The sequence below is a fragment of the Canis lupus genome, chromosome 11 (genome assembly GCF_003254725.2).
Source record: "Canis lupus dingo isolate Sandy chromosome 11, ASM325472v2, whole genome shotgun sequence".
NCBI classification, from domain to species: Eukaryota; Metazoa; Chordata; class Mammalia; order Carnivora; family Canidae; genus Canis; species Canis lupus.
In genome coordinates, this window is record NC_064253.1 from 35,453,495 (window position 1) to 35,475,520 (window position 22,026).

The window sequence follows — 22,026 nt, forward strand, 5'->3', positions numbered from 1 at the left end:
TGTGTTCTTTTCATCATATATTTCTGCTGTAACTTGGTTTATGGCTCTCTGTCATAGGATTCAGATAACTTACAGGATTTTGTATCGTTATTAGTAGAAATAGAAAATATGTGACTAGAATGTTTTATTTATATAAAGTAAATATTTAATATTTACTCTGCTTGAGTAATGTAAACATGAATTTGATATAATATTGTAGCATACTAAGGAAGACTGTGTGCTACAAGCTAGTTCTTTATAAAAATTCTTTTAAATCTAGTATATCTAGTATATCACTGAATACTCAAAGATGAAATCTTATTAAACCTTTGTTACATTCCAGCTGAAGATGCAAATGAACTGTTGTAATATAGCCAGAGTGATCTTGTGCATTTATTTTTATTTGGTAGTTATGGTTTGTATCTATGATCTCTGAGACCAAGATTGGAGAATGCTGCTCTAGGTTGGGAATCCCGCAGTGGCTTCCCATAGCTTTCTATGACAATAGTTGGCAAGTACTCAGTCATAGAACAATTCTTTGAACATAGTCTTATACAAAAAGCTCATTGAAAACATTAAAACACAATCTGGTTGAAAGAAGGAAGGGAATTGGGAGTCCATTAATTCAATTGTTGCCCCAACTTATCTTGATGCACCCCTGTGGAATACTGTATAAAAATCATTTGCAAGATTAAAAGTCTAGTTTTCTGACGACACCTGGCCTACACGTACCTGTCTAGTCTTCTCCTGCCATTCTCAATGGCATCCTTCAGCCATGCCTTCCCTCTTGTATTTCTCAGAACATGCTGTTTTATTCTGCTAAGAATGATCTTCATAACATTGAACACTCAGCTTGAATAACAACTGCTTTCTAAGTCTCTTTTCATCTTTCTAGATAGGAAATCATTTCCAAGAAAAGTATATTCTTTGTTTTTATGTATTTATTTAGTTATATCTCACCCTGCCTGGTTTTGAACTCTGGCTCTGTGTAATCTTGGGCAAGTTACTTGAGCTCTGTGCCTCAGTTATCCTTATATGTTAAGTGGGAATAATTGGGTTAATAAGATTAGTACTCTGGAAGTGTCAGCTATTATTATTACTATTATTGACTTTGGTATGAATAGGCATGATTACAAATAGATACAGTAGAGTCACATCCTATGGTGAGATTAGGTTTTAGGATCAGCATATAAGGCAAAAATCCTATACAATTAAATGTGTCTTTTTTCTTTAGGGAAATCTAATGGAATATTTGAAGTTATTAGTGGAAAAAGGATTAAGCCATTTTGTTTATTTTCATCCCTTCCAGTCTACCCAATTCAATAAACTGCTCCTATTTATTTTTATTCCTTTAAAAAGTCCCTTCAGGAGTGGCCAAATTAGAGGTGACATATTATACATAAATCCAGAATAGCCAGGTTTTCCTCTATGTTGGGATATGTTGCCATTTCTTCAGTTGCTCACCAAACGAGGTTGGTGTACATTCAGGAGCCAAGTGGAATGAAAGTACATTTTCTGTATTGGAAACTCACTCTCACTTTTATCTCCTTATTAGAGTATTTGCAGTATCAGAGACATGTGAAGGCAGCCAGGTGAAACAGCAGGTTTGGTTGTAGTTGCCATTTGCTTTGTCTGTGTCACCTGTTCCACGCTGGCTGTAGACAAATGTTTATGACTTGGAGTGGCATCAGAAGTACTCGATTTGAATTGTTGCTCTCTCTTTCAATTCCTTTCCCTTTCCTCATCTCCTCTCCCTTATGCCTTACAGGGTAAGTGTTAGGGATTCTTTTAAGTCAAATGCATTTCTACTTTCATATCTTTGATTAACAAATAGCGATACTAATGACTAATTCTTCTGTTACTATAATATTATAATACAATCTGTATGGTGTCAGTTCTTTAAGTTCTTTAGATTAAATTAGGCACGTAGATGACTTTCTACACAGTAGCTAAGATCTTTTTACCAGGTCAGTTTGGCTACAAGTGTTGATATTATAGAGCTTGATATATGTTGTGATAGTGTGGAGATCCTGTAATAAATCTTTAAGAAGTTGAGGTTATCCTGGGCAGCCAAATCTCAAGATCTGCAGGGAAAGTTCAGTGCTATTGTTGCTAACACATAAAGGAAAGAGACAGAGAACTCCAGTGCTTTTCAAGGTTGAAGAAAAGTAGTGTCCTAATGAGATCTGGAAATGTATAAAATTCTGTACTTTAATGGTGTGCTATATAATTCATCCTTACTTTACAAATATTTATTTCTTAATTTCATTAGTACATTTAATAAGTGATGATAGTGATCTTGTTTTCACACAGGGGCCTTGAATTGTGCATGCTTTGATTTTTGATGTTGAAAGTGTGCCGTTACATGATACCAAAGCCCTTATTGAAACTTATTTCAGTGTAAATAGAAAGCAGCTATTTAAATACATTGAAATACGTTACCTTACTTGAGAAATAGGTGAAATATTGGTTTTACATTTCCATAGGGATTTACCAGTTAGGATTTTATGGAAATACTGGAGAAAAAAAAAAAAAAAAAAAAAAGAAATACTGGAGAGATGGTTATTAATATCATTGTAGTGCAAGATAAGGAATAGGATTTAGAGTGCTATGATTTGGGCTCACATTTTGGCATTAACTCATTCAGCAATTACATGACCTTGGGAACATTACTTAACTTCTCTGATTCTTAGTTTTCTGCGTGTAAAGTAGGAATGATAATGTGAACCATCTTGCTGGACTGTGAAGAATCAAATGAATTAATGTAACGATGAGACAGTTTATATGATGACAATCAAATGGTTCAGTTGTCATTCAAGCTATTTTTCCCATCAGGATTTGAGGAAAATAAGTTATAATTGCAAACATTTATTGAATGACAGGCATTGTTCAAGAACAGGCCTAGCGCCTTCATACAACGGTAGAACGCTCCAGATAGTGCATGTTAGTGAAGGTGTTGTGTTTAGAACTCTCCCTCTCCTGCATGATTATACTTCTGAAATTAAGATAGAAATCAGTGGTACTTAATGAACAACAATTCATCCGATGAATAAACTTTTAAGAAAAAATTTGGACTTTGTTTTATTTACATTTATGTCTAAAAGAACCTAAGTTTATTTTTCTAATTTAAATTTGACCTTCAGATTATCTTAAATTGATTTTTACTCAGCTGATATTTGATATACTTTTATTAATATTATTTCATATATAGCATATTCAAGACAAATAGTCATTTAAATTCTGTAGCACAATGAAAATACTAATGTGAGGGTATTTTAATTATGACATAGGATTACTTAACCTATTATTCAATTATATCACAAAAAGAATTCTTAAAATTGAAAAATTCTTCCAACAATAATTTCTTTTTATTTAAATGTCAGCAACCCAACTATATGAAGCCCTTTATAAATTATTCATATTTTTTTCAAATTCTTCTTAGTAGTTTTAGATAATTCTCAAGTGATTTGTAAAGAGCATTTAATCCTAAATGATATTTCTCTACAACCTAATTCACAGCTTGACTCATTAAATTTTGCCAGGGAATTCAACAACTTTCTGGACCTTCACATAGCTAAGACCTTCACACACATCATGTGTGTGAAGTTTTTGGGACTTGCTAGGGGTAGCTGATAAGGTCCAACAGAAGAACTTATGTTCTTACGGATTCACTCAGGGAACTTAGAGGCCATCTAAGAGCTGATTCTGTTACAGCAGCAGCAGCATGGTGGTTGTCACCAGCAGCCTGTCTCTGTTTCATAAGGCTTGTAGTGCAGCTAAATGCAGCTTATTTTATACTCAGTGAAAATATTACTGCCACATTACTGCTTACATGCCATGTGTCACAGTAAATCTAGCTAACCACTTGTCTGTTCTGTACTTTCTGAGTGTATTTTCCAGTTGAGAGGGCTCTCGTGATTCTCTTTATCATCCTCCTTTTTTTGTCATTTGAAATGTGTTTTAACTATTTCTCTCCCAGTTCACCTTATTATTACCTAACACTTTTAGTCTACCAGAGTTTTGTAGTATATATGTAAGGTTTAAGACAAATAGCATTCAATATACTTCGAGCACTTGTGTGAGGTTCTTTTCTGTCCATTAGATTTTACTATTGATCACTTTCAGTTAGTTTACTGGGGAGGATTAACTTTTTGCTTTTATTTTGATGGAATATAAGAGGACATTTACCAAGGAATATATGAGAATGTGGTACTAGTAACCATAAACTATTATACAACAAAATCTTACAGCAGACTTTGAAATTTTAAAGGTGAATTTTCATTGCTTATTTGCTCCATTTTTTGATGATCATTTACCATATGGCCTATTTATAAAAGTAACTTATTTTATATTTGGTTTGTTAATTTCCTTTTATCTTTTTCAAGTGTGATAGAGACAATTATTTTAAAAAATTATATATGTTTACCATAAATGGTGATACAGGGATAATATAGAAACTCATATGTTGCCACATATAGGTGGGGATTTAAAGAAAACTGTAATGACACTACATGGGGAAGTGTAAGTATTGCATTAATTATGCATTTTAAATATATGTAGTCTTTGGTTTATAGGACACTTTAACATCTGTTTTCTTTCTAGATATATGAGTTGTAACTAGAGTGTTATTTATTCAACCCCCAAAGTGGGTGAGGTAGTTTATCTTTGCTGTAGCTTATAAATATGTCACTTACTTTCTATGTAGCATTTTTATTGGAAAATAATAAAAGTGTTCCTAAGGAAGATAACTTAAAATTTCAGAACTTTTAATTCAAACTATTCATCTAAAGTAGAGAATACTAAGAACAGAAATTTATCCGTATATTAATTTTGCCACATACCAGCATCTTTTACTATTGTGTACTTATTGTAAATTGTCTAATTGCTTATCTCACAGACATTCATGCTTTATTGTAAAATACAGTATTCTTTAGTTTCAGCCCTAACTTGTGTGCACTGTTGTAAGCTTGATGGTTGTATCATTTTAACTTTATACTTTCTGTGGCAGCCAGCCTGGTGTGGTCCACCCAGCAGCTACACAGTTCTTGATTTATAGAATTTTCTCTTTGTCACATTATTAGAGTAGGGCTGAAGACAGTGTTGTTTCCTTTTCCAACATTAGTTTTAGTGCCCTGAGATGTTCCCAATTTATCACAATCTAGGACTGTTTATTCAAAAGTTAGCGTCAGACGCAGTAAAGTTTAGAAAAATATGTCATAGATGCTTTTTTTCCCCTGACCTAGGAAATGTAACTTCATTCTTTATAACACTTGTGTTGTTGTCTTGCCTTTCATTTTGTATGACTAACTTTTATACCAAATTGAATAAGCCATTAGCTTTTAGTCTGTAAGAATGTGGATCTGTAGATATTTCCCATTAGACAAAAGAAAATCTATAAAAGCGGTATCTCCTGGGGCTTAGTCTTCCTCGCTGGCCTAATGGTCTAAAGCACTGCTACACTGTACCCTTATGAGAAAGAACTATGTGGGATGATTCCCTTAACATCCAGAAATATTAACTGGAGAGTTATGCACATACTTTCAGATAACTTTAGCTTTTGTTCTAGACCACAGTTATTAATCAAATATTCTGATTCAGGGAATTCATGTTATAAATTTTATATTTTGAAACTGCTACTGAACTAAATGACAAACTTTGTATATGTTCTGTAGTTTAAAATTCGAGTTTGCTGAAACAGGAGATAACATATTTAGGTCGCCATGTTGTTTTGATAGATTTTTTTTTTTTAAAGAACTTCTCCTCAAAAAAGATCTCTACTGATGATGTTTGCACAACTCTGTGGATATACTAAAACCCACTGAAGTGTACGTTTTAAAAAGGTGAATATGTGGTAGGTGAATTATATCTCCACAAAGCTGTTATTAAAAAAATTTCCACTGCTCAAAATATTTCATAGGTGCAAACTAATAGAATTTTAATTTATATTCACAATTTAAAAAGTGCTAGCTTTAATAAACATTTAAAGCTTTATAAATATGAAATCATGTGTGAATTAAAAAATAACTTGTGTTCTTAATGAATAGTAATGCATGTTTATTATGGAAACTTCAGAAACTACAAAGAAGAAAAAAGACATTTGAAAAAGTGTGTAGGTCTTTTAATATTCGCATCTACTATATATTCTATCCCTAAGCTTTCCCTATATTTTACTACTTCCTTGCCAGCTTTCATTAGCAATAAATAGCTTTTCATGACCACCTTAGGAAAACAACCAGATGTAAAAACATCTTCTTATAAGTAGTTTAATGAAACCATTGCCTCCCCACCTCTACCCCCCCGGACTACAAGAGGTGTAAATGGAGGTGAGCAATAATACCGTTATCCAGAGAAATACAATACATATATTGCAGAATAGCTTTGGATATACAGTCAGTTTGGGATTTTGTTGTAAAAATTTGCTTTAAAGCATTTTGGTTTTAAGGTGAAAACTCAATCTTTGGCAGAATTGTGGCATCAGTTCTTATATAGGCAGAATATTATTCTGTCTTTTTAGAAACTCTTGTTATCATATTTAGCATTAGCTTTCTAACAGCTAAAATTGTTCACAACATAGTTTAAAGATAAATGCAGTATCAGGCTTTGAATTTTTTTTTTTTGTAAATATTAAGACCTGAGTACAAAATGAGGGCTGTACTGTGGATTAAGTGAAATATCTCAAGGCTGTGCTGTTCTGATAACTGAACCTGAAGTGACCTTTCTCAGACACAATTACAGAGCTGTATGTTTTTCCTTTAATTTCATCAGGGGTTTAATTAGTATACAAATAAAACTTCCCTTATCTTCCTTTCTACCTAATTGGCTTGTCTTCGCTTATATATGAAGTATGTGAAAGTGGGCTGTAATTAGGGTGACCGTGTTAACCTTTTTTCCTCAAATGTACTGTTGCCTAAAGGCCTCAAGGCCTAAAAACAGTGCTTTGGATTATTGCTTTGCAATCACTATGGCTGTCCCATAGGTTTTCTCATGAGCAGAAGGGCTTTGGGTGCTGCAGGTTCCCACTGCTTAACAGGATCTTCATTCTTCTCCCCACTAAATGTTTATTGATTATCTCGCTGTTCCAGGCTCAGCCTCCAACAACTTAATATCAGGTGACAGTCAGGAGAGTTCTCCAAGTAATTAGAGTTGAGCATTGGGGGAACAATTAGGAGCAGAGTTATTAAACTTGATTTATCCTATTCTCTCCTGAACAGTTTCTTGGATATCAGAACATCACACTTCCACAATCTACCCTGGTTGAGAAATTAGTGGCTAACCTGCTGCTTATCATTGTTGCCTTGCTGCCTAGAGGCACACCCTCTTGGTTTCAGTCATTCGGTTGGAAATATTAGAGTCCATAAAGTTTATCATGGGATTTAATTAGATAAACCTGAACAGGAGAAAAGAAAAGCTGAACTTAAAGTTTTAAATAAATATATAATATATGCTATATATTATATATGGATAGGTACATATGTATATACGTTATATATACACACATATAAATATGTTTTTCTTTCTTTGAAGCTCGTGAGGTATTGAGGTTTTTAAAGATTTCTACTTTTGTCATCAAAAACATAAAGGGTGAATATTAGGGAAAAGATATAATATTGACCCATTTTTTATGTCTTGGTGTTTTATGTATATCTTTGGGACCCACTGATGTAGATTGATTCCATTGTAATGTACTCAGCTCTTTAAAACAGAAATCCTGTGTCTGTAAGTTCTGTAACCATTATTACTGTCTCTTCATTTTCACATTAAGGAAGTATGACCTATACCACTTTGTTTACACCATTTTTTTGTTCATTTTCTGCAATTTCAGTCTTACAGAGAGCTACACCCAGCTATTCTGAAGTAAGGCAAGCTTTAGGAGATGTTGGTGGGTCCCTGCCATTGCCCCTGAGACATGAAAATGAAAGCCAGGAGAAAACAAGAGGTGGATATATAGTGAAAATTCGAATTCTATTAGCTATATGGTCTTTGAAAGGATGTACATGGGATTGCTGAGAAGTCAGGTGTGGTTTTATGATGATGCCAGAGTCATGGGTTTCTCTGACTGGACCAGTGAGCTTCACCCAGGACAAGGCTGGAGAAAAAACTGCGTACCTCACACAAATAGCCACCACTAGTCGTGAGCGTTAGTGAGCAAGAGAATTTCAATGGATGACACGAATCCATTATTTCTGTTGGAAAAAGAATTCGAACTTTATGCATACCTGGTAGTGAATCATTAGTTTTCTATTCATATCTGAAAAATAGCATTTTTTATTAACTGAAAGATGTCAGAAATCCTGGCTTTAAAAGGACTCAAATGGATTTTACTTTTTTAAATCAAGAAACCTCAGGATACTTCAATGCCTTTAAATATCTTAACAGTGGCACAAAATACCTAGGTTTGCATGGCCTTTAAAAATCTGTTCTTTATTGTATTTCTAAAGTTGGTTTGAATCAGTGACTATTCTATGGTGGAATATTCTTGATGATTTGTTAACACTAAAGATTAAAATATTATACCTAATAAGTAATCACAGTTTGCTTATTTTTAATCTTTTAAACTGTGGTTGTCTGGAAGCAGCTTGACTGAAAAGCGAAAATACTGCATTTAAAAACTTTTAACAGGGACGCCTGGATGGCTCAGCGGTTTAGCACCTGCCTTTGGCCCAGGGCGTGAGATCGAATCCCACGTCGGGCTCCCTGCATGGAGCCTGCTTCTCCCTCTGCCTGTGTATCTGCCTCTCTCTCTCTCTGTGTCTCTCATGAATAAATAAATAAAATCTTAAAAAAAACTTTTAACATTTTAAAATACCTGATTTGACTGATGATTGCTTTCAATGTACTAGCATTTAGAGAGTGAGTTACTTGTTTTAGCTCCATGCAGGCATCTTGCGTTTTCTGTACTACCTATTGTGAATGCATTAAGAGAATACTGCAGAAAGAATTTTAAACATGAAATTATAGCATCTTTAAACATGAAAATTTAAATATGAAATTATATTACAGCATTATGTATTGGACATTTGAAGCATAGTTGTAGATATTAATGTGTGGCTAAACTCTGAGAAAGAAGGAAAAAATATGTGTGTGTGAACCAATTGCTCACTGTATAACAAATTTAGTTGAGAAACCAACAAGCTCATATTCTAGAAATTTCATAGGCGAGAGAACAAACAGATTTTTAGTGCTAAGGGATCCTGTGATCCCTGTGTTATTTTAAATGAAGTCTAGAAAATACTCCTTTAAAATGTGAGGTCTGATTCTAAAGCCCTAAAGTTCCAAAATAGAGTTTTGTACTCGCGTCTTAAAATTTTTGTGCTAAGGGACTGTCTCAGATGAAAGCAAACAGCAAACTATCAATCAACAGATTTTATACTTCTGGGAGTAGAAAAATATTTATGGAACATAAATAATTCTGAATGCAAGTATTATCTGTAACTTCCCCTGTTAGATGAAAGGTGTTAATTACATTTATGTTGCTGTCTTTGTATTTAAGGGAAATGGGTGAGTTTTGCTAGGGAGCCCAGTTTGTTCACTGAGATTCTATAGCAGTCTGCTTTGGATCTTTTTATAAATAAAGTAGTGGTACTTTTCAGTCTTGGGTTCCTCATTCTCTTGTAGGTGTCCTAATGCGCCCTCTCCTCACTCACACACCCACTTTGGGCATATGCTGCTTTTTGTTTTGGATAGATTTGAAATTTCATGTGCTTTCTCCCCTGAAAATCTTTACTTCTTCATCATTAAAAGATAAGGTAGCTTGAGGTTTTTGTAATCAGATGTGGGTTTTTTTGTAAGAATAAAGTATATTTGCCTTCCAGTATTTTAAAAAATAAAATACACTTGTATTTTGTAGCTAAACATTTTTCAAAATCTTCTCAGAGCTATCATTTCTAATTAGTTAAGTATGTAAAATTTTTGCAGAAAATTTGTTAAACCTTGATGTGTAATGACCCAAGCGTGCTTCCCAGTCGGTCTGTATCCTTCTTTGTCTAATAGCCTATGGCATAAATTGAAGTTAATTATCAGGGCTGACAAGTAACTCTGTTTTCTGTCTGCTTGCAGAGTCTCTCCGAGGCAAAGATGGAGCTGAGAAGAAAAGATCAATCTCTGCGTCAGCTCAATAGACATCTCACCCAGCTGGAGCAGGACAAGCGTCGGCTGGAAGAGAACATCCATGATGCAGAGAGTGCCCTCCGCATGGCAGCCAAGTGAGCACTTGGACCTTGGGGAGATCACTTAAAACAGACAAAAGATCAATTCTTACTTTCATGCTCCGGGTTTTAGCCCTGGATAATACAGTGTTAGAAAACAAAAGTACAGCTGTCTCTCTTTGAAATTCTCTGATATATCTTCAAAAAAGAAAACTCTTAACTCAACATGCTAAATGTATATTTTATTGGGAAACCTCGGAAAAGTATTAAGTTTCTCTAGAACCTCGAATTATGTGTATTTTGGGCTCTGTTGTAGTGTTACATGTTTGAAACCATGATTACATTAACATGAAATGGAATACTCTTTAAAAGTTTTTCATAGTTCCTTCCAGCACATGTGCCTCCTTCCCTTCTGCCCCATTGCCCCCCAAATTTTGCTCTGCATATAGTACACTAATATTGTAAGTAATCTTTCCACAAAAAAATGCTAGCATATAATCAGCATCTTTTTAAGTGTAATACATATTGATCATGGAAAATTCATTTAATTTTTCAGCTTCATATTCTAATATGTTCAATAGAAAAAATATAGTTTTCAGAGTGGGCAGCTATGTAAATATGATGAGAGTGTTTTTCCTTTTACCAAGTAATCAAATTGACATATACTGTGAAGTTCAAATTGAACAGTTCTCATGGGTATTTTTATTTGTTCCTCACATCAAATTTCATGGAATACTTTAAGACAGTCCTTTGTACAACAGCATGGCTTAAAGAAAATCTATTTATGGATTAAAGAAGCATCTAATTTTAATAAACTCTTGGTGTTTTCTGAATTTGGAATTATAGATTCCTATAATTGCAAATTTATATATATAAATATATATATAGCAATTATATAAATATATATGTATATAAACATATATAGATAGACTATAAATTAAAATATTTTTTGAGACAAACTCTTGTTAAACATCAAATACTGTAAACAATGAATGTAGTCTATAAACTAAATCACAGAACAGGGGATCTTCCATCTAGGATATCTACAATTTTGCCACTGGACTTGGGAAATTGCTCACACATAATGGAGAAATGAGTTTACACTAGGCAAAAATATTGGCAGGTTTGAATACCTACTAGTAGTTTTCTGGAAAATCGTGAACTCCGTAATGTTGTACCACCATGTTAGATATATCTGATTGTCATTTTTGAAAAATATGAATTTGGCTCAATCAGTTTTTTGTTGTCATTGTTCAGTCTTTTTCCTTATGGCAAATGGAAAGCTTAGTGTAGGTTATTTCTAGTGCATCTTTGCAGCTCTGAAAATTCTGAGATTAATGGAAACAAGATTATAAAGTCTTCAGATTCATATTGTATCTTCAAAACAATTGCTACTAATTCAGGAATCTTTCATGTCTATGATCTGTGACCATGGGCACATATCCTTATAACATGAAATTAAGTTAATTTGAAATTTGGGGAGCTAATACATTATTTACAATTTTCCATCTATAATTCACCATTAAGTTTTTGTCTTTAGTATTTTCATCAGACTTTTAACTTAGTTTTATTTTTATCGAAGTATAGTTGGCACATAGTATTATATTAGCTTCACGTATATAACTTAGTGATTCAACGTTTGTATACACTAAGAAATGATCACCAGGATAAAACTAGCTACCATCTGTCTCCATTCAAAATTGTTTCAATGTTAACTATATTCTCTTTGCTGTACATCCAAACTTATTTCATTATTAAGGCCAAATTCAGTCTACAAGACAGACAGAAGAAACTAGTAACTTTGCCTGTTTCTAGTCAAGGTCATGGAGGATTTTCGTGCAATTATACACAAAGAGCCTATGTAGAAAGGAAAATATTATTTTGCATAGTATGGCCATTCAAAATATATCTCCACCATTAAGATTTTTAAAATCTCTTTCATTAGAAACCAAAAGAAAAAAGTTCAGGTTTTCTAGCACATTTTAAACCAATAATGTAATCATCGCTTCTTTTTTCTTTCTTTTTCATTTTTAAAAAAATTTCTATTATTTATTTTTATCTCTCTAATTTTTTAAATCTTTGAAGATACCCTTAAGATTTTTCTCCATCTAAAAAAAAAAAAAAAAGATTTTTCTCCGTCTAAATTATGGCAGGCAATATAACTAAAGATAAGAGTTTAATGCAGAAATACACTAGTGGATATAGTTAGATTTTACACTTTTAGAAGGAGTACAATAATAATGAACCCTTATTTTTTAATAATAATTACTTATACTAAAATGTGTAACAGTTGTTGTAAGGATTGGGTTTTACTAATACCTAAATTTAATTTTTTTTTCTAGAGACAAAGAATGTGTTGCTAATCATATGAGAACAGTAGAAAATATGCTTCATAAGGTACTATAATTTTTCTTCAATATCATTCAACTTGTGTTATCACATTTTCCTAGTCATTAGTTTTGTTAACTGCAAGATACTTTAATTCATTTTGTAACTTTCTTAAAAGTAAATTAATAAAAAGTTCCTTCCAGATGACTAAAAATTTGTATTATACAATGCTATATTATATAACTTTCTTCAGAATTCACATTATGTACTTGATAAAACTATAAAAATAGTGGTTTCTCCAAACTGGTATAATTGCACTTGAGTTATTTGTGGTCTTTGCTGACTGAACCAGAGGTCATTATTATTCTTGCATGTCTCATAATGATAAAATGTTTGACCACACTGTCTAACCTCTCACCACTCTCAAACCTACTATCCTATATATTTGTATATAGAGGAGCCATAATGTATTACATTTGGCAGTATTTTTCGAGTTGTAATTTACCTTCTTATAAGAATGTGTTCTTGAACTAGAAATCGAATATATTTAATAATATTTTATTATTTTCAAACTTGATTACTTCTGATGATAAATTAACATTTAATTTGTAGTGATGAGTAGCATTTAAGGATGTTATAGTACTAAAAACTTAGAATCATATTTACAATAATTTTGGGACTCAACATTTATTTTATAACATAATTTTGCAAATAACTTAAAAATACCCACAAAATGAACCCTTTTAAGGAGATTTTAAATAAACATTAGCAAACTAATATTTAATACACTTTAACATTTTAGAAACACTAGGCATCTGTATTATTTTAGATATTGAAAGTGACTATCATCATTTCATATCACCAAAAACACTTCCCAAAAAATCTAATATTCTGAATGTTATGTTTTAAAGTAGTATTGTTTGAAATTGATTTCTCCCCATCCCCACTTAAAAAAGTTAGTGTAGTTTAAACATAGTCACATCAAATCCATATATGTTAGAAACCTGAAATTTGGTTTGTAGAAAAAGAGACATCTTTAGTTAGGTTTTCTTAATACTCGGTGAGACCCTTGGTAGGAGAAATCAGTTATGTTGTATATATGGTACATCTTTTTATACAGTTAATGTTGTCTTGCAATCCAATTGTTCATTTTCCCAGCTATAGGAAAAAGTGTTCAGTGGCAGCTACCTTGAGGGAGGCACTTTGACATCAGTTAAAAACTATCACAAGCGGAATACAGATGTTGTACCTTATCCTTTCATTATGAGAGTGGCAAAATAGGTACTTTAAGTATAATCAAGACTCACTGCAGTAGGACAATTGTAATTGTATAGTTTTTCAGGTGCAGTTCATCTTTCGATTTTTGAGTCATAGGGAAAGAAAGGTGTCTTTAGAATTGGCCTAGAGCCACTGTGGATTTACTTTTGGTTTATGGCTTTTTTCCCCCATCAGATTAAGTGGTTAATTATTTTGATTACTATTTCTGGAAATTTCTATTTACGTAGTGGTTTCAAAATTATCAATTATTTTTCAAGCTTGAAGTGAAAATTTAGGAAAGCCTAGTTGATTGTTGGGCTAATTCTCTTTTCTATGAAGTTTGGATGAGAAAGAGTGGGTGCTAAAAAGAAAGTGGCCCAGAGAGTCGCTCTGAGTTCTCAGGAAGGTGCTGTCTGCTGGTCCTTATGCCAGCTTTTGCAGGTTTGTTTTTCCTGGCCCCTTAGACTGTCCAGAGGAGGCATTTTGCCATTTTGAAGAAACTGGGCATAGTACAGAAGGAGGTTGTAGGCTCTTTCATGGCAAAAATGGTTGTGGTTACATCTAAACTCTTCAGTACAGTTTATTATACATAACCAAATAGTATAGCTACTTATATATCTTAAACATATGTTTTCAAGTTTTGTACCAGTTATTCTAGAATAAAATGAACTTTTACCTGCTGAACTGAATTTTAAAACTAACTTCTGACACAATAATCAAATAGAAGTTTTCATGAAGGTACTGTTTTTTTTTCTTTTTATGATTTATTTATTTACTTTAGAGAGAGCAAGAGAGAGATTGTGATGGTGAGGGGAAGAGGGAGAGTGAAAGAGAATCTTAAGCAGACTCCACCCTGAGTGTGGAACCCAATGAGAGGCTCAGTCTCACAACCCTGAGATTATGATCTGAGTTGAAACCAGCAGTTGGACACTTAACCAATTGTGTCACCCAGGTGCCCCTAATCATTATTTCTTTTCTTGAATTTTAAAGAACTTAAACAATTGAAGAACTTAAATGTTTGTTTTTTGGAAAAACAATTACATTTCATTGATAGTTGTTAATTTTTAAAAATTTGAATAGAATTGACGCACAGTGTTACATTAGTTTCAGGTGTACAACCTAGTGATTTGAGAAGTCTATATGTAATTCAGTGGTCACCACAAGTGTAGCTACCATCTATCACCATATAATGCTATTACGATATTATTGACTATATTCCCTATGCCTTTTATTCCTGTGACTTATTCATTCCATATCTGGAAGACTGTGTTTCCCACTCCCCTTCATCTCTCACCACTTTTATTCAACATAGTACTAGAACTCATAGCTGCAGCAATCAGGCATGAAAAATAGAGGCATCCATATTGGTTGAAACTAAAAGAGAAGTTAAACTATCACTGTTATTAGCAAATGGCATGATATTATACATAGAAAATCCTAAAAACGTCATAAAAAACTACTAGAATAAATGAATTCAATAAAGTTGTAGAATACAAAATTAATATCCAGAAATCAGTTCCATTTCTTTATACTAATAACAAAGTAGCAAAAAATAGAAATTAAGGAAACAGCAGCATTTACACTTGCACCAAAAAGAATAAAATAGCTAGGAGTAAATAAACTTAACCAAAGAGGTAAAAGACCTGTACACTGAAAACTATAAAACACTGATGAAAGAAACTGAAGGTGACACACACAAATGGAAAGATACTTCATTCTTATGGACTGGAAGAATTAATATTGTTTTTTTGTTAAGATTTTTTATTTATTTATTCATGAGAGATACAGAGAGAGGCAAAACATAGGCAGAGGGAGAAGCAGGCTCCATGCAGGAAGCCCGATGTGGAACTTGATCCCAGGACTCTGGGATCATGTCCTGGGCCAAAGGCAGACACTCAACCGCTGAGCCACCCAGGCGTCCCAAGAATTAATATTGTTAAAATGTCCATATTACCTAAAGCAATCTATAGATCCAATGCCATCCCTATCAAAATGCCAACAACCTTTTTCACAAAACTAGAACAAATAATACTGAAATGTATATGGAAGCACAAAAGACCCTGAATACTAGAAGCAATCTTGAGAAAGAAAAACAAAGCTGGAGGTATCACAATTCTAGATTTCAAGATATATTTGTTAATTTTTAAAAATTTTTATTTATTTATTCATGAGAGACACAGAGAGGCAGAGACATAGGCAGAGGAAGAAGCAGGCTCCTCACAGGGATCCCAATGTAGGACTTGATCCTGGCCCGGGATCACGCCCTGAGCTGAAGGCAGACGCTCAACCACTGAGCTACCTGGGCATCTCTATATTTGTTAATTTTTAAACTTGGTACATATATTATGTTCAACTTTTAAAGTCTTAAAATTGTATTATACAAAGCAGTTGACTGGATATTAGTTTTTAAATCCCCTTTGGGACTGATACTAGTATTTAATAAGGAAGGCCAGTCATTTTCATCTAAGAGCATATACCTCATTTCAAAGAAACAGATGTTTTATTTTAATTACATGTAAATATATGCATGTATATATTATGATTTTTTAATGTAGGCCAGAAGTTAACTTTTTCTTAAGAAACTTTTTTTTTTTTAATTTTTAAAATTTATTTATGATAGTCACAGAGAGAGAGAGAGGCAGAGACACAGGCAGAGGGAGAAGCAGGCTCCATGCACCGGGAGCCCGATGTGAGATTCGATCCCGGGTCTCCAGGATCACGCCCTGGGCCAAAGGCAGGCGCCAAACCGCTGTGCCACCCAGGGATCCCCCTTAAGAAATTTTTTGGGCTAACAGCAGGTTATTGGGATTAAGGAAAGTAAAAGAGAACAAAATCACAAGTTTTCCATGAGGTGCATTTTTTATACACATGCTTCTTTATTTAGTTGAATTTTCAACTGTTTTGAAAAAACCAGAACTATCGAACTTTTAAAAAGTCACCATTTCAACCATTTTAAAGTGTACAAGTTAGTGGCTTTCAATGCATTTACAGTATTATGCCACCACCACACCTATGTTTTCAGAATATTTTCATCATCTCAAAGAGAAATCCAGGGCCCATTAAGCAGTCACTCCTATACCCTCTTATTCCATTTTTTGGATTGTCTTTTTACTTTCTTGATAATGTCCTTTGATGAACAAAATTTTTTAACTTTGATGAATTTTTTTCTTTTGTTGATCATGATTTTGGTTTTATATCTAAGAATACATTGGCAAATCCCAGGTCATGAAGAAATCCCCTATATTTTCTCCAAAGAGTTTTGTAGTGTTAACTCTTATATTTAGATTTTGGTCCATATTGAGTTAGTTTTTGTATATGGTATGAGGGAAAGACTGAATTTCATTCTTTTACATGGCTATCCAGTTATCCCAGCACCATTTATTAAAAAGACTTTTATTTTCCCTATTTGATACCTATGTTGAGAATCTATTGACCATAGATGTTTGGTTTTTTTCCTGAACTCTCAATTCTGTTTCATTGATCTATATATTGTCTATCTTCATATTAGTACCACATTGTCTTGATCTCTGTAACTTCATAGTAAATTTTGAAATTAAGAATTTTAAGTCTTCCAACTTTGGTTTTTTTTTTTTTTTCAAGAATTTGTCTTGACATTTCAGGGTTCCTTATAATTACATATAGATTTTAGGATCAATTACATATGATTTTAGCATATGAAGAAGAAGGCAATTGGAATTTTGATATTTCCATCTTAATGTTAAGTCTTATCATCCATGACATGGGATGCCTATCCATTTATTTAGATCTTCTCTAATTTTTTTCAAAACTTTTGTAGTTTTCAGTGTACAAGTTTTGCACCTTCTTGCTTAAATTTATTCCTAAGTATTTTATTCTTTGTGATGCTATTGCAAATGAAATTATTTTCTTGTTTCATTTCTTAGTTCTTGATTTCCAACATTTAGAAACATGACTGATTTTTATATGTTGCTTTTGTATACTGCAACTTTGCTGAATTATTTAGCTCTGATAATTTGAGGATTCTTTAGGATTTCCTATGAATAAGGTCATGTCATCTGCAAATAGAGAGTTTTATTTCTTTCTTTATGGTTTGGATGCCTTGTGTTTTGTTGTTGTTTGTTTTATTTTTTGGTCTAATTGCCTGGCTAGTTCTTCCAGTCCTAGCATGAGATGACAACAGATATCTTTGCAATCTTTCTAATCTTAGAGGAAAGCTTTTGGTCTTGCACCATTAAATTTGATGTTTGGTGCATGTCCTTTATCAGATTTAGTTGTTTCCTGTATCTAGTTTTTTGAATTTTTATTATCATGAGAGGTAGTTGGGTTTTGTTAAATACCCTTTGTGCACCAAATGAAACGATCCTTTCCCCCCAGTCTTCATTCTAATAATGTTGTGTACTGCATAGTTCATTTATGTATGTTGAGCCATCCTTGCATTCCTGTTATACATACCACTTGGTTATCATGTATAATTGTTTGAATATGTTGCTAGATTCCGTTTGCTAGGTTTTTTTTTTTTTTTAGGATTTTGTGTCTATGTTCATAAGGGATATTGATCTATAGTTTTCTTGTGATATCTTTGGCTTTGGTATCTGAGTAATACCATCCTCATAGAATGAGTTAGGAAGTATTTCTTCCATTTTTTTCTTTTTTTTGGGGGGGGGTAGTTTAAGAATGTTAATTCTCTAAGCATTTGATAAAATTTACCAGTAAAGCTAACTGGTCCTGGGATTTTCTTTGCTGGAAGTTTTTTGCTTACTTATTAAGTATTTTAACTTATAATAGATTTATGCAGGTTTTCTGCTTCTTTTTAAGGCCATTTTGGTGATTTATGCGTTTCCAGGATTTGTTTAGTTCATCTATGGTTACCTAATTTCTTGACATACATTGTTCATTTTCTTAGTGTTGTTTTTATTTCTGTAAGGTCAGCAGTAGGGTCCTCACTTTCCTTTTTTTTTTATAAATTTATTTTTTATTGGTGTTCAATTTGCCAACATATAGAATAACACCCAGTGCTCATCCCATCAGGTGCCCCCCTCAGTGCCCATCACCCAGTCACCCCCACCCCCTGCCCACCTCCCCTTCCACCACCCCTAACTCATTTCCCAGAGTTAGGAGTCTCTCACTTTTATTTCTGATTGTAGTATTTAATTAATCTTTTTTTTCTTGGCAAGTCTAATAGTTAAGGTTTGTTGATGTTGTTGATCACTCCAAGGAACCAAATTTGGTTTTCTTAATATGCTCTGTTATTTTCTTATTCTCTGTTATCTCTATCATTATCATTTTCCAATCTTTATCATTCTTCATGTGAATTTGGGTTACTATCTATTGTCGTTTCATTTCAGGGTGAAGGACTCCCATAGGGCATTTCTCATAGGACAAGTCTAGTGGTAATGAATACCCTCAGCTTTTGTTTATTTTAGAATGGTTTAATTTCTCCTTCCATTTTTAAAAAAAATATAAATAGCTGAGTTCTATAAATGCTTTTAATGTGTATATTATATACCAGGAGCTCTACCAGTCTCTGGAGAAGTAACCATTCAACCAAAAAATATATATAGTACAATCCTTATATATGTATAGCATAGTCCTTTCCCCAAGGCAAAGACACAGATAATTCCAGTATAGCAACTGAAAGTTTACAGCAACCAAGCAAAAACTTAATCAAAAAATAAACAAAACAAAACAAAACAAAGAACCTACCTGAATCTCAGCATTTAAGGAAATGAAGACCACCAGTAAGGAAAACTGAACAAGAATATATGTAAAAGTCATTAATAGTATAGTTTTGATTTGTAACTCCTCTTTTTTTCTGTTGTGAGAAAAAGAGGGAAAGTATAATTATTATATTCTTCTATGATTTTATATTATGATATAGAAGTAGAATTGTTAGAATAGTTTTCAGAATAGGGATCCTATTTGGATATATACAATAATGTATGAATTATTTAGGGTCAAGTATGAGAAAATTAAGATTTATTGGGTGCTAACCAAGTACTTAACAGAGAGATGTCTTGGCTTACTGTAGCTGGGGGTGAAAGTAAGTAAATTTAGGTAAAATTGGAATGTAGAGAAGAATGAACTTTTTTTGTAGTCACTTTTTGTTATTGTTGAGTTAGCAGAGTAGCTGGATTCTTGAGGCTTTTAGAAATTGCTGAAATCCTACAAGTTCAAAAGGATTAGCTATAGTGTTTCCTGTGTATGATTATAGTGCACTATGAACTTTAAAGGTACTTCTGAACATTTACTAAGAAGTCTTAGCTGCCTCTTCAGTAAAATATCTAAAAGATAAAACAGGAAGTCACAATCCAGAAGCCTCAAAAGACTGTAGAGGACCTTATATCTATAAACCCTGTAAGCTTATCAGGCTGAATGATACTGGACAATAGCTAGGAAGTTACAGGAGTTTTTGCTAATATCCTGAGATTGGTTTCTACAATAAGGTTACTCTAAAGCCTCTTATTCATCATAAAACACAATATTTAATATAAGTAGTTGAGTTCTATAAATGCTTTTAAAGTGTATATTATATACCAGGAGTTCTACTAGTCTCTGGAGAAGTAACCATTCAACCAAAAAATATATATAGCACAATCCTTTATATATATATATATATATATATAGCATAGTCCTTTCCCCAAGGCAGAGACACAGATAATTCTAGTATACCATGGTAAATATGAATCCATAAGATGCAGTTCCACATCCATTTAGATGGAGTTCTTCATCTATGAAGCATACTTAGAAAACCCATGGGTTTGCTGGAGGTTTCTTAGAAGACAATTAATGCCTAGATGAGGCTTTGAAGTGTGAGGAAAGATGAGAAAGGTGTTCCAGCAGAGAGGATAGCATGTGCAAGTGCATGGAAGCATGTGAATAGTCAGACATCCTCAGTTCATCAGTAAGTGCAAGGAGAGTGCAAGAGAAGCAGCTGAATGGGGCACTTGGAAGCCAACTAATAGAAGTTGTTTTTCTTTTTTGGCCATTCTCAAACCCTTGGATCTTTATCACAGAGGCAACAGGAGCAACCTAAGGTTTAAGCTAGTGACTGATATGGTCAGATTTCCTGACTGAATTTGGGTTCTAGAAGGCATGTTTGGAGACCTGATATCATGAGAAATGAAGGTAGTTTTAAGAGCCACGGGTCTGTAGGCTTATGTAGGCAGGAGAAGGTTTGGACCAGGGTAGTGATGATAGGTGGTGGTAGGGGAAAGAATATGAAACTTATTTAGTAAAATGGTGAACCAGGATGAGAAAGACAGGGGGGGATGACTCCCAGGATGGGGCAGTGTGATTGACTGATACTGGAAATACAGAAAGAGGAGCAGGCTTTTTTGTGTGGTGGTGGTAGTGGTTTGTTTGTTTTGTTTTGTTTTGTTTTTTGTAGGGCAAGGAAGGGAGACAATGATGAGTTTTGTTTTGGAAATACCCAGGTTTCAGGTAATGTGGAGTGATCAGCAGGATATTTGAGTCTGGACTTCAGGGAAAAAGTCACACTAAAGATAAAGATTTGAGATTGATTAACGTAATACTCTCTGGCAAAGAAAGAAGGCAGTGTAGCAATTGACAGGAGAAACAAGACATTATAGATAAATGGGAAGCTAACAAATGCATTTTGAAAGATTAATTATGCCACTAGAGTTTGGAGTCCTTGAGGGATGGAATTGTCTCCTTAATTTTTATATCCTCAGCATCTATCACAGTGCCTAGTACCCAGTAGGCACTTAATGAATGTTTGTCAAATGAGTCAAATTCTACCATCATCCAGGCCATAAATGAAACTGAGGCCATCTCTAGATTTCAGTGGGACTCTTGCTGATATTGCTTTGTTTATTTGATTGCTAAAAATAGCATGTGTTTTGATTTTGCTTAATCAAGAACTGGAGGAGATAGCCTAAATTTGATTATAAGAATGTCTCTGGTAAAGAAAGGTATGCTAACAATGAATTTACAAGGTGTAAGAATCCTGTTACAACGTTTTTAGCTGGTTTGACTCCTATGAAGTGGAAATAGGTGGATTGTTAGAGTGGATTGTGAAATAGATTGGAGTCAACAGAAACTGATGGGTGAAGACACTGTCCTGCCAAATCTTTTTTTTTTTTTAACTTTTTTTTATTTCTTTATGATAGTCACACACACAGAGAGAGAGAGGCAGAGACATAGGCAGAGGGAGAAGCAGGCTCCATGCACCGGGAGCCCGACGTGGGACTCGATCCCGGGTCTCCAGGATCGCGCCCTGGGCCAAAGGCAGGCGCCAAACCGCTGCGCCACCCAGGGATCCCCTGTCCTGCCAAATCTTTAAATGTGATTTTATAATCTTACCTGAAAAATGATTAAC

At 33.6% G+C, this 22,026-nt stretch overlaps 1 protein-coding gene across 12 annotated transcripts in view; it reads left to right on the forward strand.

Moving 5' to 3' along the window:
* The window catches only part of CCDC171 (coiled-coil domain containing 171), a 322,836-nt gene that overhangs the window by 208,175 nt on the left and 92,635 nt on the right, over window positions 1–22,026 (forward strand). For all 12 annotated transcript variants that reach the window (XM_025431987.3, XM_025431986.3, XM_025431994.3 and 9 more), the window contains 2 exons: window positions 10,036–10,181; window positions 12,467–12,521. In XM_025431987.3, coding sequence (XP_025287772.3) covers window positions 10,036–10,181; window positions 12,467–12,521 — 201 coding nt within the window. The remainder of the gene's footprint in view (window positions 1–10,035; window positions 10,182–12,466; window positions 12,522–22,026) is intronic.